This window comes from Ambystoma mexicanum, chromosome 3p (assembly GCF_040938575.1).
Source record: "Ambystoma mexicanum isolate Mex_15411 chromosome 3p, UKY_AmexF1_1, whole genome shotgun sequence".
Taxonomy (NCBI): Eukaryota; Metazoa; Chordata; class Amphibia; order Caudata; family Ambystomatidae; genus Ambystoma; species Ambystoma mexicanum.
Genome location: NC_090925.1, coordinates 736,524,366 through 736,539,134, shown reverse-complemented (window position 1 = coordinate 736,539,134; position 14,769 = coordinate 736,524,366). Strand labels below are relative to the sequence as shown.

Sequence of the window (14,769 nt, the reverse complement as noted above, 5' to 3'; positions counted from 1 at the left end):
GCATGACCCTGCTTGGGGCACGGGGCAGAGGCCTTGGCGCTTAGCCACGCCGCCAGTCTACTGTGTCCATCCTTCATGGTTCCCTTGGAGAAGCCGAGGCAGATCTTGCAATCTCCTTTGTGGTCTGGGTGAAGGTAGTAGAGGCACTGAAGGGGTTTGCCCTCCACAAACACGTTCCGCAGTCCGCATCTGGAGCAGAGCTTGAAAGGGAACTTCCTTCTCTTCCGTCATCGTCGAAGGTGTGGAGTAGACCCGAAGGCCTTCTGGAAACTTCAATGAAAATTCGACGATCCTTGCCCTTGAGGTGCACTGAAATTCACTGACAAACGGATCCCAGCTTATCAGCAGATGGAGGGAAGAGCACAGGCTCTGTCTTGACAAAAATAGAACTGTGTTCCTTTGAAAAAGCGCAAAAATGTAGAATAGCTCACTGAGCAAAACTCGAGAACTCCCAACACTTTAACGTGCAGTAAAAATCTGAAGATGGCTGCCAGAGGGGTTTAGGGAGCGGACGGTCATTGGCTGGGGGCAGTATGACCCACAGTACAATGATTGGTTTAGAGGAGAAATACAGTAAGTGAAAGTGAAACTTTTTTCTTTTACAGAGGATTCCCAGCCTGATCAGGGAATATTCATGAACATGTGAATCCATGCCAGACCCCATGCTGAGAAGCATACTTCGTTCAGGTGCGTTTCAGCCGAAAAAGGAACTCAAGAAAATGGTCTGGCGTGTCGACCGTATATTTCAAAACATGAGGAATGTGTCTGTAAGGGCCTTTTCGGAGCACTTTTTCTTCAGCACGCGAGCCACCTGCTGCCACCGTGTTACAGTGCTCATCACTGCCTCAAACTTCCAACATGTCCTGCAGTTCTCCTGTTGGGTGGGACCGATGGATGTCTGCATCTCTGGGTGCTCGTGTAGTTCAGCTCCACAGCATCAGGAACAATCTCTTCAGAGCTCAGAACCCCCACCTAGCTGGACCCTCGTTAGGGAGAATTCTCATTTCTGTGCTAATTCCCTTCAACCTTAGAGACCCCCAGCTCTTCTGCTGGACTTTAGGACGTTTTAATTTTAACCCTGGAGTAAGTGAGCCATTGTTCTCACTCATGTATTTTGATCCGATTTGGATTATGCATTTCCTTTGTTTTTGGAGTCTGACAAACTCCATAGGCATCTACTTTTGTATGTTAACACAGCACCTTTAGTGCACTGTCAGAGAAGTCCTTTGAATTTCTCTTAAGGATTAAATAACTTTTTTTCGGTGAACTACCGTTCAAGACAAGTCAATTGAAACTGACTTTACTTATCTTTTCACTTTGTAGATCCAGCACACCCCATCTTATGGGGAGTGCGCAGGGGTGCGGGGGGGTTGGGGGAGGGGGTTACTAAGTGTGGGGGGAGGAGTTGGGGGTGTTTACTAAGTAGCCCCTTTTTCTACTTATGTAAAAAATGTTATGTTACTGTCACTACTTTAAATGGCTGGTGGCAGTGGTTTAATTTTCCTACCATTGTGCGTTTCCACTGCAGGCTGAATCCTCAGCTGCATTATAGCACCCATGGGGGCCCATTTTGTCAAAATGGCCCTGGTCATCTTTTTTCACCATTTCTTGTTTGTGAGGTCTTTCTTGGGTTTTTCTCTGCACGCCAAACCAGGTATGAGGCCTATGTTAATTTTGACTTTGGCGGGCTTCAGTGCTGAAACCCGCCTCTGGCCCCAGTGTGTCTGGCAGGGCAGGAAGTGAGTGAGGTGTCTGAAACTCCATGTCCTTCGTCTCCTTGGTTACCTGAATGCATCCAGTTCTGATTGGCTGTCTGTCCTTGGAGGACAGCCACCCTACCCTGCTGTGTGAGCGACAGCTAGGCTGTGCATGAATGGGAGAAACCTGCATAAAAGGCGAGGCTTCTTGGACTGAAGACAGTCTACTACTGGACGAAACATCTGAAGGAATCGTGAAGACAAGCTTGCTGCATCCTACTGGACCACTGAATTGTCCGGTGGAGCCCCGCTGCTGTGCTGAAGCTCCTTTTTCGAATCGACAATCGAAGTTCCGGAGAGGACGTATTCCCTTGAGTTAGTGGCACCAACTAACCGAGACAAACTTTGCAGGAAGACCTTCCGCAACGGGCTGTACTTCTTTGCTGCTGCTGAAACCGAATGCCGGGGGTTGAGCAATCCGTAGTCGAGTGCAACGTCTTTAAGCCAGACCAACGCTCCAGGAAGATCCCGAGGACCCTACCGAAGCAGGACAACCCAAGCTCGAGTCACCTCGCCAGAGTGCTGAACTCAGGGAGCGAAGGTAGCCCATCCAGTGTCTAAGATCTGCAGTGGTGCTAATTGCCAGTAGCTGAAACCGCAAAGCGCCGCTGAATGGAAAAGAGCCCATAGCTGCCGCTGACCTCCGAACTCTGTGCTGGAGTTCTCCAGACGTCCTCCCCCTTGTCCCAACGACTGAGGCCCAGGAACACAGGATCTGCAACACTGCAACCAGGACAGAAGCCAGCTGGATCCTCTTCTTCTAACCTAAGGTAATGTGCTGACTAAGGGGTACTTACCTCTGTAGCTTGCCTCAGTTGAGATCTGCAGTAGCTGCTTTTCTAGAGTATCTCAGCTCCAACTTTCACAAACCTAACCGCTTGTGGCCTAACAGTGATTTTCTACAACAAACTAACTTTGTGCAAGACTTTTTGCTATCTAAGAAGTGCCTCAGCTCTATAGACTTTGCTCCAATTGACCTTGGCTGTCCTGGCTCCCTGCAGACTCTTCTAGTCCATTGACTTTGATTCCAACTGTCCCTCATAGGCGATACATTGGTTGTGAACTAATATTTTCTGGGAAAGGTTTTTATCTAGACTTCATTGGAAGATTTGGAAGTGCTTGCATAACTTTTTTCCCTTCCTTAAACCTTTCCATTGTTACCCACCTCAGAATATACAAAGTATAAAAGTGATACATAAATACCATTACTGTCCTAGTTAGTGAAGTCACCCCAGGGTGTACGAAGTGTGTATGAAGCAGCTCTAAAGAGTATCTACTTGCTTTGCCTGGATTCTGAGAGCGTATTTTGAATGTTTTATTGTTGCACATTGCCCTTTTTAAATAATGCTCATTTAAAACTGACAGATAATGATTTTACTATAAAACCTTGAGTGCAATTGTTAGATACTTGTATTTGTGCATTTCGATGCTACAGCTCATTTACCCCTCTTGAGATAAGTCTGGCTGCTTAGTCACACTACCAACTTGTGTAGTACAGACCTATACCAATAGGTGGGTTACCTAATACCAAGAGGACAAGGGTGGGGTAGTCTCCCACAGGGTTACTACTCAAATTCTTGCCTAACACCCCTAACCTAGTAACTATCACTGCACCTGCACCCCCCCGGATCACCTGCAAGAGAGCCAAAAATAGAAGTGGGCCCAGTCAATCTAGTGACCAGAGGGTACTTTCGAGTTAAATTGGAGCAAGGTGGTTTGAAAGGAGAGCCGTCTCCATCCCGCACCCATACAATTTGCCATAAGGTCATACAGGTGCAAACCCCTCGCACTGTCCTAGTCGTAATCGGTTGAGTTCTGGCCAACGATCCCCCACAGGCTTCCCCTAAATGGTGGGATTGGGTGACAACCCCATATCTTTTAAATGTTCCTTTATTCTTTCATCACTAACATTTTCATCAATAACTTAAGCACAAACACGACGAACAAATCAATAAATGGCAACAAGTGACAAAGGAAGTAAAATAAGCTCATTGTGTCCTTCCTCCATTGGAGGCCAAATTTACAAACGTCCCAGAACACCTGCTCATGCAAAGGTAGTGCATTTGCCCCCTGATAACAATGCTACAGGGCCATGTTGCAGCATGGACAAACAGTCGTGATGTGGGCCAATTGAAATTGTGCTGTTGGATAATGGGGAATTTTTCATACTGAAAACCAAAATACAAGTTGCTGTACACTGGTCCCGGAGTTCAACCCGGATAGAGTCATGCTCGCTCAACCCCATGTAATACATCCATGTGCAGTTAAGTATGGTCTCCCGGGTTACAAATAGACAGCCATGTATGGTACAGAGCCAATGTAAGCTTTTATTTGCAGAGCTTCCCTACATTCATACTGATTTTGGGGTAGATCGGGACATGGTGCAAGTAGACTTAGCGACCGGTTGGGCCTCGGCCAGAGTACACAGTGTGGTCCATTAACAAACACTATTTTGTGCATTATTTTGCACTGCATGACCAACCCCAAGTGTTGGCTTTTCTTGACGTTTTAACTCTGTGGGCCTGATCTACTCCCCTAGATGAAGCCTGCTTAAGTGGATAAGCAACTTGAAATCATGGACTTCAGGTCAACTTGGGCTGACTAGTTGAAAAGGGTGCAACTCAACAGTCCTTGCCTTTTCAGGGCCGTCTGGATCTACTTGCACATGGAAGCTCAGCCCCCCTTGACCTCAGATTCATTTTGCTTTGGATAATATACCCTTTGCTTCCAGCTAGTTCCTCAGGTGTCAATCTTGCCCTGTTCCATCTGCCATTCCCACTGGCAGACACCCCTATTGCTCAAATAAACTCTTACACAAGGTTTCTTTGATAAATACTTACTTTATTTATCTGTCAGTTATAAAACATTAGAATGAGGCAATATAATCGCACACAAATATACTTCAATACTATTTCAGAATACTTTTCAAGAGGAGTAAAAGGCAAAGATTATTAGAACATGAAAGGTTTACAATTATTCTTAGGCAGTGCAAATACTTGGAGTTCACCAGAAGAGTCAATTCAATTGGCTAGGCCAAAGTCAATGGGCTAAAGTCTTGGATAGGATAAAGCGGTTCTGGTAAGTAAACGGTAAAGTTTCTGCACAAGTTCTCAGAAGTAGTTTGCAAAAAGAATAATATGTTGGGTCACAAGCTAATTAGGCCTGCGATTTGCAAAAGTTTCAAGCACTTGCACCGCGAGAGGCAAGTACTCTGTCTTATTTCAGAAGAAAAAGAGGCAGTCGTGGGGACAAGAGGGAGGACGTCAGGGGACTCCTGCACTAGGACTGGTCAAAAAGCTGGCAATCTGGCAAAACTTCAATTCCGGTGGATGTAAGCAACGCACACAAACTGGTGTCCCTCTCCCTGGTTCTACGGTTTCCTGCAGCAACTCTGAGGAAATTCAACCAGCTCCGAGATAGATATCTAGGTGGCTTACTTTGGAGTGGATTGGTCCCACCAACTCAAAAGGGAGAAGTCGTCCTTGCAGGGCTTCTGTGTCTATTAGAACTTGGCGATTCGGAACTGCAGCAGGGCTTCACCGGGCAAACCAACAGACCAGGAGTTGCAGCAATCGTCCTCTTCAAGCTCTTCTTAGGTTCCTTCGTCCAGTTGTCGACTCTGCCTTCCAAGCCAAGAGACTCGCCTTTTATTCAGTACTCTCGCATTCATTCAAGCATAGCCGTCATTCACCCAACAGGGTGGCTGTCCTTGCCCGACAGTCAACCAGCCAATCACCACAGAGTGCATTTGGATCTCCTAGGAGACTAAGCACAGAGTTTCAGGCACCTCCCTCACTTCCTGCCCACCCAGACACGCGGGCACCAGAGGCGATGGAAAAAAGGGACCAAACCTGGTTTGGCACGCAGAGAAATGCCCGAGAAGGATCTTTCCAAAAAGAAATGGTGAAAAAAGAAGACTGGGACCTGTTTAAACAAAGGAGGCTCAGACGCCATCTTGAAAAACATGGCTCCCGCAATTTAACGTTACCGGAGCAGCAGTCAGGAAAAATCATGGTAGTTTGTTGTAAAACCACTGCCACCAGCCATTCTGAGAGGAAAGGGTAGCATTTGACTGCTACATGAGTATCTAGACACAGGGGATACTCAGTAACCCCGCCAGCACTATTGTAAAATAGGGTGTGCTGGGTCTAGGAATTTAAAAGACTAAGGTAAGTCAATTTCACTCCACTGCTCTGGGCAACTATAGCTGATCACAGAGAAGGAATTTAAACCTTGGGAAAGCCTGAAGGGCTTCCCCTGTGTCACTGCACAGGGGTGCTCTGTGACACAATTGCAAGTGATGATGCCTATGGTGTTGGTAAGACTCCATAACTAAAAGAAAAACAGAAAAAACATTGAAAAGTTCAAAGTCCCAAAGTTTAGCAAAAGAGCTGGAGGGCTCTAAGGTGGGAGGAATTAACACATTTATGAGCATTCTCCCTAACAGGGTGCACGGCTCTGGGAACACGTGCTACCGTGACTCCACCCACCGGCGCTACACCTCAGTCCCCATTGACGCGTCGACAATAGTTAACATTGCCAAATGACACCAGTATTATTAGGGGGGGGGGGGGGATGGTGGTACGTATGGAGGAAAGGGGACTAAGGACTAAGAGTACGTAAGAGTATGTTAGTAACTACGAAGAGTAACTTATAAGACATGCATTTGATGGTTGTATCTGCTTAGATTCACATGCTGTGCACATAGTCCGACATCCAGTGGTCACCGCAAAGTAGTGCATCTTCCGAAAGGGGCGTCCAAACAGTAATGCTTCCAGAAAGCCGCTGGGGAGGTCGCTGGTGGCCCCCTGCTGATGACCTGCCATGGTTCCTACCATTGGAATGCAATGGCCATGGCCTTGGCACTGACAGTGTGGGCGTGCATGTTTGCTGACAATGATCTGTGCTGCTCCCCGTACACCCCCTTGATGGCGGAGTCCATCTACTGTGCAATAGAGGCCTTGATTGCCCGATACCCGGGCCTTGACACCCCCCCCCCCCGCCGAAAGTAAACAGAGCGTCCGACTTGCAGAAGCCCTTGGTCCTGTCCAGATAGCATTTCAGAGCGCGTCTGACATCCAGACAGTGCAAGACCCTCTGAGACGACTCCTAATGTCAGCAAAAAACATAGGTAAGACGGTTTGCTCGTTTAAATGTAAAGTGGAGAGTACCTTAGGTAGGAAGGTGGGGTGAGTCGGCAGGACCACTGTATCTCTAAAAAGTGGTGTAGGGTTCTGAGGCCACCAGAGCCTGGATCTCTCTGGTTCTGCGAGCAGTGGTGAGACCCACTCGTAAAGCTGTCTTAATGGTGACCAGCCTGATGTTCGCGGATGCCATTGGCTCAAAGGACTTGTGCCAAGGCGCCCAGCACTACCTTGAGGTCCCACGCAGGGTTTTGTTTCTTGAGAGGCGGGCAGAGCCTGGGGAGGCCAGCCAAATGTCTTCTGACTATCGGGTTGGAGGAGAAGGTGGTCTTCTTTGAATTCCTGCAGGCCCCCTACGCTGCCAAATAGGTGTGGCATGTGTCCACCTGCACGCCATAGCACGCAAAATCGCAGAGAAGGGGAGCACATCATCCAATGTGCACGTAAGGAGGTCTCTCTATTTAGAGTCCGCCCAATGACAAAACTTAAGTCCATTTACTTTAGTACTGGCTTCTGGTAGCTTAGCTCCTGGCCCCCTGAATGAGCTCTATATTAGCCTGCGAAAGGCTCAGGTGCCAGAGCGCGACCAGTTCCGGAACCACGCTGTGAGGGCTAACTTCTGTAGAGCGGGTGGAAGACCCTGCCCTTTGCTGTGCCAGAAAGGGAGCTGGCCCCCTCGGAAGGTGAATGGGTGGCAGAGGATTTCGGAGAACTACGGTCTCGCCGGCCACCATGGAGCCGTCAGCATGATATTGAGGTGACAAGATTCCTTTATCTCACAGATCACCCAGCGGACCATGGGTGTGGAAGGGAAGGCATACGCCATCAGCCGTCCCCCTGTATTGGAATGTGTCGCCCCAGGAGCGGGGGCGCGAATTGCTGGCCCCTTCGGTTGCTGAAGTGTCCGATCCCAGTCTGCGGAGCCTGTCCGCCTCCAGGTTGGACTAGCCCGGGAGGTGGACGGCTGCAAGGTAGATTTCGTTCTCCAAGGGAAGGACTCTGAGCTTGTGTCCCAGATGAAGCCCAGGAAGGTTAGGTTCTGCATAGGTTGCAGCTGAGACTTCCTGAGGTTGATAGTAAACCCCAGGTCGTGGAGTGTTCATAGGTGCAGAGGAAGTGTGGTGTACCGCCTCTAGAGATTGCGCCCCGACGTGCCAGTCGTCCGGGTAAGGGTAGATGTGGTGGCCCTGAGGAGGGTTGTCACTGCATTCATGAGCCTGATAAATACCATGGGGGCTGAGTTGAGGCCAAAGGGTAGCACCTTGTATTGGAAATGGCAGCCTATGATCCTTAAGTGCAGGAAGGAGCGATGTGGTTGCCAAATCGGTACGAGTAGATAAGCGTCCTTCAGATCCAGGGAGCACATCCAGTCTACCCTGTCTAGTGTCTCTGCAATGTGTGCTGGCATAACCATCTTGAATTTATGAAGAGGGAGGGAGAGGTTGAGAGTGGATGGGTCGACCAACTCTCAGGCCAGCCTTGTTCTTTTGCATGGCGAAAAACCTGGAATAGAAGCCCAATCCTCTCTGGGGGGCTGGGAGTTCTTCCACTGCCTGGCTCTCGACAAATGACCGAATTTCTGCCAACAGATTTGCCTTCCCAATCTGTGGAGGAGAGGGGGGGGGGGCGTTAAGCGGTACCCCGAAGATACTATAGAGAGGATCCAAGGTTCTGAAAAGTTCTGGCGTCAAATTTGCATGTGAAAGACAAGCCTGCCCCCCACCCGAGACACGTGGACCCGAAGGGGCACGCCATGCTTTCTTTCACTCAGGCTGCTGCAGACTGGAACACCCCCCCTCACCACCCTGTTTGCACCGGTGCTGACTCAAAGCAGTCAGGCTGGCTCGATCTCCGTTCCTGGAAGCCGCCGAATGCCCACCCCTTGTCGGAGCATTGATGCGGCTGGGTGCACGCCTTGGGCGTGTCCTTCTTTAGAATAAAGCCTTTGTAGTTTGCGAGCTGTCATTTTATCTAAATCCTCATCGGTGGTAGAGTGAAAGAGGCCACTACCCTTGAATGGAAGGTACAATATGCGTTCCTGGACATCAGGGTTAAACTTAGTAGCCCGAAGACAGGCAGCCCTCATGTCCGTGGCGATGCATATCGCCCGGCCAGAGGTATCCATGTGGGCCACGGTGGACTCCATGATGTCCTGCGCTACCAGTTGGCTCCTCCTAGCCCCGCCTTGAAGCGTGCTTGGCTCTGCAGAAGTTCTGGAAGTAAGTCCTCTATTTCCCGCCAAAGCCTCTGGTTAACGGCTGCCAGCATGGCATCCGTGTTGGATTTACACTGGTGCAGCAAGGCTTTGTTCCCGTACACTTTCAAGATCTTCTCCTCCTTGCCTAGCAGCGCCGAAGACGAGGTGGCGACGTTGCAGCGATCACTGAAGAGTGTGGTTGAGGGTGTGCCGACAGCAAGAGTGGATCCCCCCTCCATCTGTCTATACTTGGCATCAAGGCGCCGATTGACAGGTTGCTCCTAGTGTGGCAGGAGCCACCCCTTCTTGACCCAGGCAACAACCTCTTTTCTACATCAGGATACCCGTTCTGGTAGGGGGTGTAGGGTGAGGACTTCTGCCAAGACCCCCTCCTCGGGCTGCGCGACCTCTGGTTGAGGAAGGCCCCAATATTCCACCAAACCTGCAAGTTGTTCGTGGAAGGCTTTTGCTGACGATGGCGTGTCAGGGTCCTACTCCTCGTCTTTGACCACCAGAGAGTCCAGTTGGTCCGAAGAGGGTGGCTGAGTGTTGGGTGCCGTGGGCTGTGGTGTGGAGGGGAGCTGGAATCGAAGGAGCCGGCAAGGACAGCGGGGGCTGCACTGAGGCATGTGGCACCGGAGCCCTAGGCGGAATGACTAGGGGCGCTGGTCGAGTGACCGGAGCCGTCTGAGGAGTTTGCATCAGCACAGGAATGCTTCACAAAACCAGTCTTCAGAGGCTGGAGAGGTGGCAGGTGATACTGACTCTGGCTGTAGGCTGCTGGGGCTGGCGCGCACTCTGTCTCAGTTGCAGGGGGATCCTGTTCTGCTGATGCATAAAGTGTAGGCCACATACCTGGTTGACAGCAGTCCCACCTTGAAACCCGTTCTCCAGCCTGCTCCGTTCCTAGGAGTGGCATTGGACGAGCAGCCATGTCTGGCCCGGCTGCTATTTTGTCGAGCTGCGTGCCAAAGTCGTGGTGCTTGGCTCCCTGGGCCTGGCCTCCTCCAAGACTCTTGGCGGTGGAGCATGAGACCTACCCTGCACCTCAGGCAGGGGCCTGGAAGGCTTATCGCCCTCAGCAGTGTTGCCGGTAGTGCTGCCTGCAGGCGCCCCCTTGGACATTAGGCCGGTACTAGGGCTTTGCCCCTCAGGTGTACACCAGGTAAAAGAACCTTGCGGTGCCTTAGCACTGCGCCCGGAAGGATCTACTGGCCCCTCGGCCGGTAGCTGGACTAGCCTTGGGGAGTGTGCTGGTGCAAGAACCAGAGGTTCCTCCTGCTCGGGCACATCCTTGGGAAGGAGTCACCCTTACGGGGTGCAATGGAAAACAGTGGCCCTCCCTTGGGCTTCGATCTGTGTCTGACTAAGTCCTTTGGACGCGACCTTTCGAAGAGCTCCCTCCACCTAGCTAGCCTGTTCAGTGTGCGTACAACCCTCCCAGCTGTGGTCGGGGCCAAGGCAGCGGATGCAAAGAGCGTGGGGGTTGGATGCAAGAAAGAGCCCCTCGCAGGCTGCTGAAGTCGACATGCGCTTGGGTGTAGCGTGGCACAGGAAGACCAAGTACCTGTTTGACAAAGAGAAGACAAAAAGATAGAAGTATCGGGGGAAGAGCGTGTGGAATTACATGGCCGATGCCAAACCTATGAGCGCTGGTGAAATCGGCCCGTTCCAGTCGACTCAAAAGGGGACTGGGTGTGGCGCCGGTGGGCGGAATCAGGGTTGCGCATGCTCTGAGGGCTGCGCCTCTAAATTTAAAGGGGAAGGTTTTTTTCTGGTGAAAAAGGTTCTGTCTCCCGTCCCTAGGAAAGGACACCCATGCAGTATGGAGGCAAGGGGACCGGACGTAAGAGTATGTTGGGGTGTATGAATTGCTCTGGCATAACGATCGATTACTCTCCCAGTGGTTCTTTTTTTGATTGGGGCCCACGGGCAGTGGGCGAGTAGCAGGCATAGTGTCTCGAACAGGCCCCTGCATGACGACCTTGCCAACAGAATCAGTTGGCATTCCCTTCAGGTCCGGGCGAGAGTCTAGAAAGTCAAAACTTAATTAGGGTTCCCATGAAGTAGGAATCGTGATGTCTGACCTTTAGTGGGTGGGGATTGGTCGAGTCCCTCGATGAGGATTTCCTCACTTGCACCTCTCCCCTAAACAGCTTGTTCGGGTAGGGGCCGGTTGTGCATTTTAAGTAATATCACACCCGCTTCGGGGCAGACATGGGGACTGGGCTACTGGAGGCTGGGTCAGTATTAGAGTGGAGAATAGAAAAAGTGTCAAATTGAGTGGTGGCGGTGCTGGTTATGCACGGCTCATTTGGCAGAAGCGCCTCTCTAACCCTTCGAGCAAGAATAATGTAATTTCCCCCATTGGCCCCCAACCCCTGGGATCGTACTTTGTCAGTTGCAACAAAAACCGACAATTCTGGGCCCGGAATGATGATCTCATGGGTACTTGGATCTTCACAAGGTGGAGGGGTGCAGGTGGCTTCAAGACCTTTTACACTTTTACTTCCGCCCTTAGTCCCCCTACATACTTTGCCTGGTGCCACTGGACAGGACCACAAGCCACCACACTATTCTAGTCTATGCCGAGGGCCCCCCTTGTCTTACCGTCCTTGGTTTTATCACCATTGGCCATATGGTTGATAGCCAGGAATTGGTTGATTTCCTGTGTCAGATAGTAAGCTTCCCTGTGATTGTCAGGACCGGTGGTTGGCTCTTTTGTAAAGACATGCCGGAATCAGGATCTACACAGTTTGGGCCCACCACCAGCTGCCACTGGACTGACAGGATTTTCCTTTTCGCCTTGGTTCCACTTTTGGGGTGATGACACCAAATAAGGCTGGCTAGTAATCATGTCACAGAGTTAATTTATTCTCACCTGGGCTCCCTGATCTCCCATTTATGCAGCTGCATCGCCAACACGGTCTTTGTTGTTTGCACCCCTCCTCCTGTGCCAGCCGAACTCCCTGCGGGATGCCAAACTCCCAAACCCTTTCCCCCGCAGGTTTCACCCTGTGGGGGGATGCCAGGACAGAAGTAGTCTGGGGGTGTGGACAACGCAGCAAAGGTTCCTGGGTTCTGGAGCGGGTCCGGTGCAGCAAACTCCCACGCCCTTTACCCCACAGGCTTTACAACATTTTACTCACCCGAACCATTGCCACTACTTGTTTCTTCACACGAAAGGCTTGCGACTACCTACAAAACGTTTCTTCTTGGGACTCTACTCTTAAAAGCACTAGGCTACTTACCTATGCAGGGATGGACTTTTAGGGGCCTTATTTAAAAAAAAAAAAAAAAAAAAAAAAAAGGCATGGTAACATGTATTCCATTGTTTTTGATTGAACTTTAATTGCTTTACATTGATTATTTTTCGCATGATTTACTGCATACGGTTTTCCATGTTTCATATGTGAATCACTTTCAACCGACTTAAAAGCGTGGGTGATCACTTGCTGCATTCAACAGTTAATATACATAGGTGTATAGTGTTGATTTAGTGTTACTACTTACCTGTTAATCTCAATGCTTAGCATGTGTTGAGGCCTGTTTTGGTATACTTGCTGTCTAATTGGTTTTGTTTGAATGCTCTGTGGGTGTCACTTACTGTTTTACTACTCCGCCACCACAATATCTCCTACATCCAAGCCTTAATTTTTTCTGCCTACCTTGCTTGAGTTTGGCTAGACCCAAGTGCCTTTCCTTGTTAACTAAAAGAGGGTGGCCTCTCAGAACCCTCACTTAAGGATGATTCTGAAAATCCATTTTAGCAAACTGAGCCCTTTAAAACCTAATGGAGAAAGGTGCACACTGCTCCTCCCCACCCCCACCAAATGTTGAATACTAGCTTATCTGAAGCTGCATCATTCAGCCTGGCAAGAAACACAAATGAACAAACATATATGGTAACAACTGTTTGAGGACACAAAGTTAACAAGGTACCAGAATGCAGATATACTCGAGACTCACCTGTCCTTCTCATCTTTGATCACTGGTGTTGTGCGTTTTTCCATTTCCCGCTCCTTCTCGTGAGAGCTCCGTTCTGCCTCCCCTTGTTTGGTCCACACTTGTGCTGGTGCAGTAGGGAAGGAAGGGGGTGTGCGGTGGAGCCGGTTCCAGATATCCTGGGGGTTTGAAAAACTGTGGGCACCAGAGGCATCTTTCGGTCCAAACACTGGATTCGGATCTAAGAAATATTTTTAAAAAGGTCAAAAAAGTAACGTCCTTCTGTGAGTAGGGAGAATTCTGCTCAAGACAATTTGCAAATCTCACACCCCACTGCAGCATATTGAGCCCTGGGCATCAGTGCCATGGACTCCCCCAAGGAGGACAACACATTATCTGCCTCCAGGAGTGTTCATATCCCAGCCATTCACCTCTAAGAACAGAACCATACAACCTACATGGGATCAGTTCAGAATGGCTCCAGTTTCACCAAATGTGATCCATTACTTATGACCTACTCGAATTCTCAGAGGAAAAATCTGACTACGAAGCAAAGTCTTCTCATTCTTGAGTTTAGCTCCCAATTTGTCAAAGAATAATTGCTGGTCAGCATTGCCTATCTTGAAACGTTACTAAATTGAGGATACAGCACTCAAGAAGTTTGGCTGCGTTCGTGCTAGGCAGAAAGCCTTCCATTTACCCGATGTGGTAGGACCCTGGATTTCTTTGCTGTCTTTTGTAAAGCATTTAGATAGACTGCTTAGAACAAAGCCTGACAGATTTGTTTCTGTTGTGCTTTTGTCTTAAGGTTCCTTAATACTATGCCAGGGGTACACCATAGTATCCCTAGATTAACACCATCTGCAAGTCATATGGTTAGTATTGGTGGCAGCGGTTTGTGTAAAATGGCTTCCACTTCGTGGTACCCATTTTACCTAGCTGTGGTTAATTTTCAACCGCTTCTCCATTCACAAAAACAAGGCAATCTAGGTTTGCCTTGAACAACTGAGTGATAAATTGACTACCCCTTTTCCGTGTGTGTGTGTAGTGCTGTACTGCTTGAACACACTCGCCCCCTGAAGCGCCCTACAGTGCCTGCGTGCCTCATCCAGAAGTGTGGGCATCTTTGCTGCTGGGACCCTGACGACTCCACAGCATCTGAAATGGAGAATCCCCATCCAATGAGACACATGCAACCTGGTTACATCTCCCTCCCTTATCTGGGAAGACCCTGCGGTCTGTGATGCTTTTTTTCTTCAACCACATTTACTAACCTTGCCTACCAGTCCTCCTATCATGGTGGGCTATTCTCTGGTGTGTGTCCCTCAGAGGATTTTGAAAATCATTCATGGACTTTGAAGAATCGTTCATGCCCTCGGGTCTTCAAGATGGCCCTTACCTCAGAGTTTGAATCCTGAGCCAAAGAAAGCCTGAGAAATCCATCATCGCCGACGACTCCTTTGCTTTTCAGTTCCTCTGCAATGGAACCTATACCTGGGGACTGCCAGATCTATTACAGGGTCCTCTTGCACTAGTGTGTGCGTTGTTGCAGCTGCAACCCTCAGCTGTCACTAAACTAGCAGTGACTGCTTCGGGAAACAACAAAAAACCTAGTGCAGAGTTTGGACAAAGGGTTTTGCTCTTAGGCACCGCTGGAGTCCTTTCTTGAGATGGATCTCCATCTTAGGTTCCCTCTTCCACACCCAGGGTGGTCTGTGGTCTGAAA

The 14,769-nt window shown here is 49.6% G+C and overlaps 1 protein-coding gene across 2 annotated transcripts in view; it reads right to left on the bottom strand.

Moving 5' to 3' along the window:
• FBRS (fibrosin) overlaps positions 1–14,769 on the bottom strand; it is a 710,625-nt gene that overhangs the window by 10,157 nt on the left and 685,699 nt on the right. For both annotated transcript variants that reach the window (XM_069651625.1, XM_069651626.1), the window contains exon 18: positions 13,068–13,284. In XM_069651625.1, the coding sequence (XP_069507726.1) occupies positions 13,068–13,284 (217 nt within the window). The remainder of the gene's footprint in view (positions 1–13,067; positions 13,285–14,769) is intronic.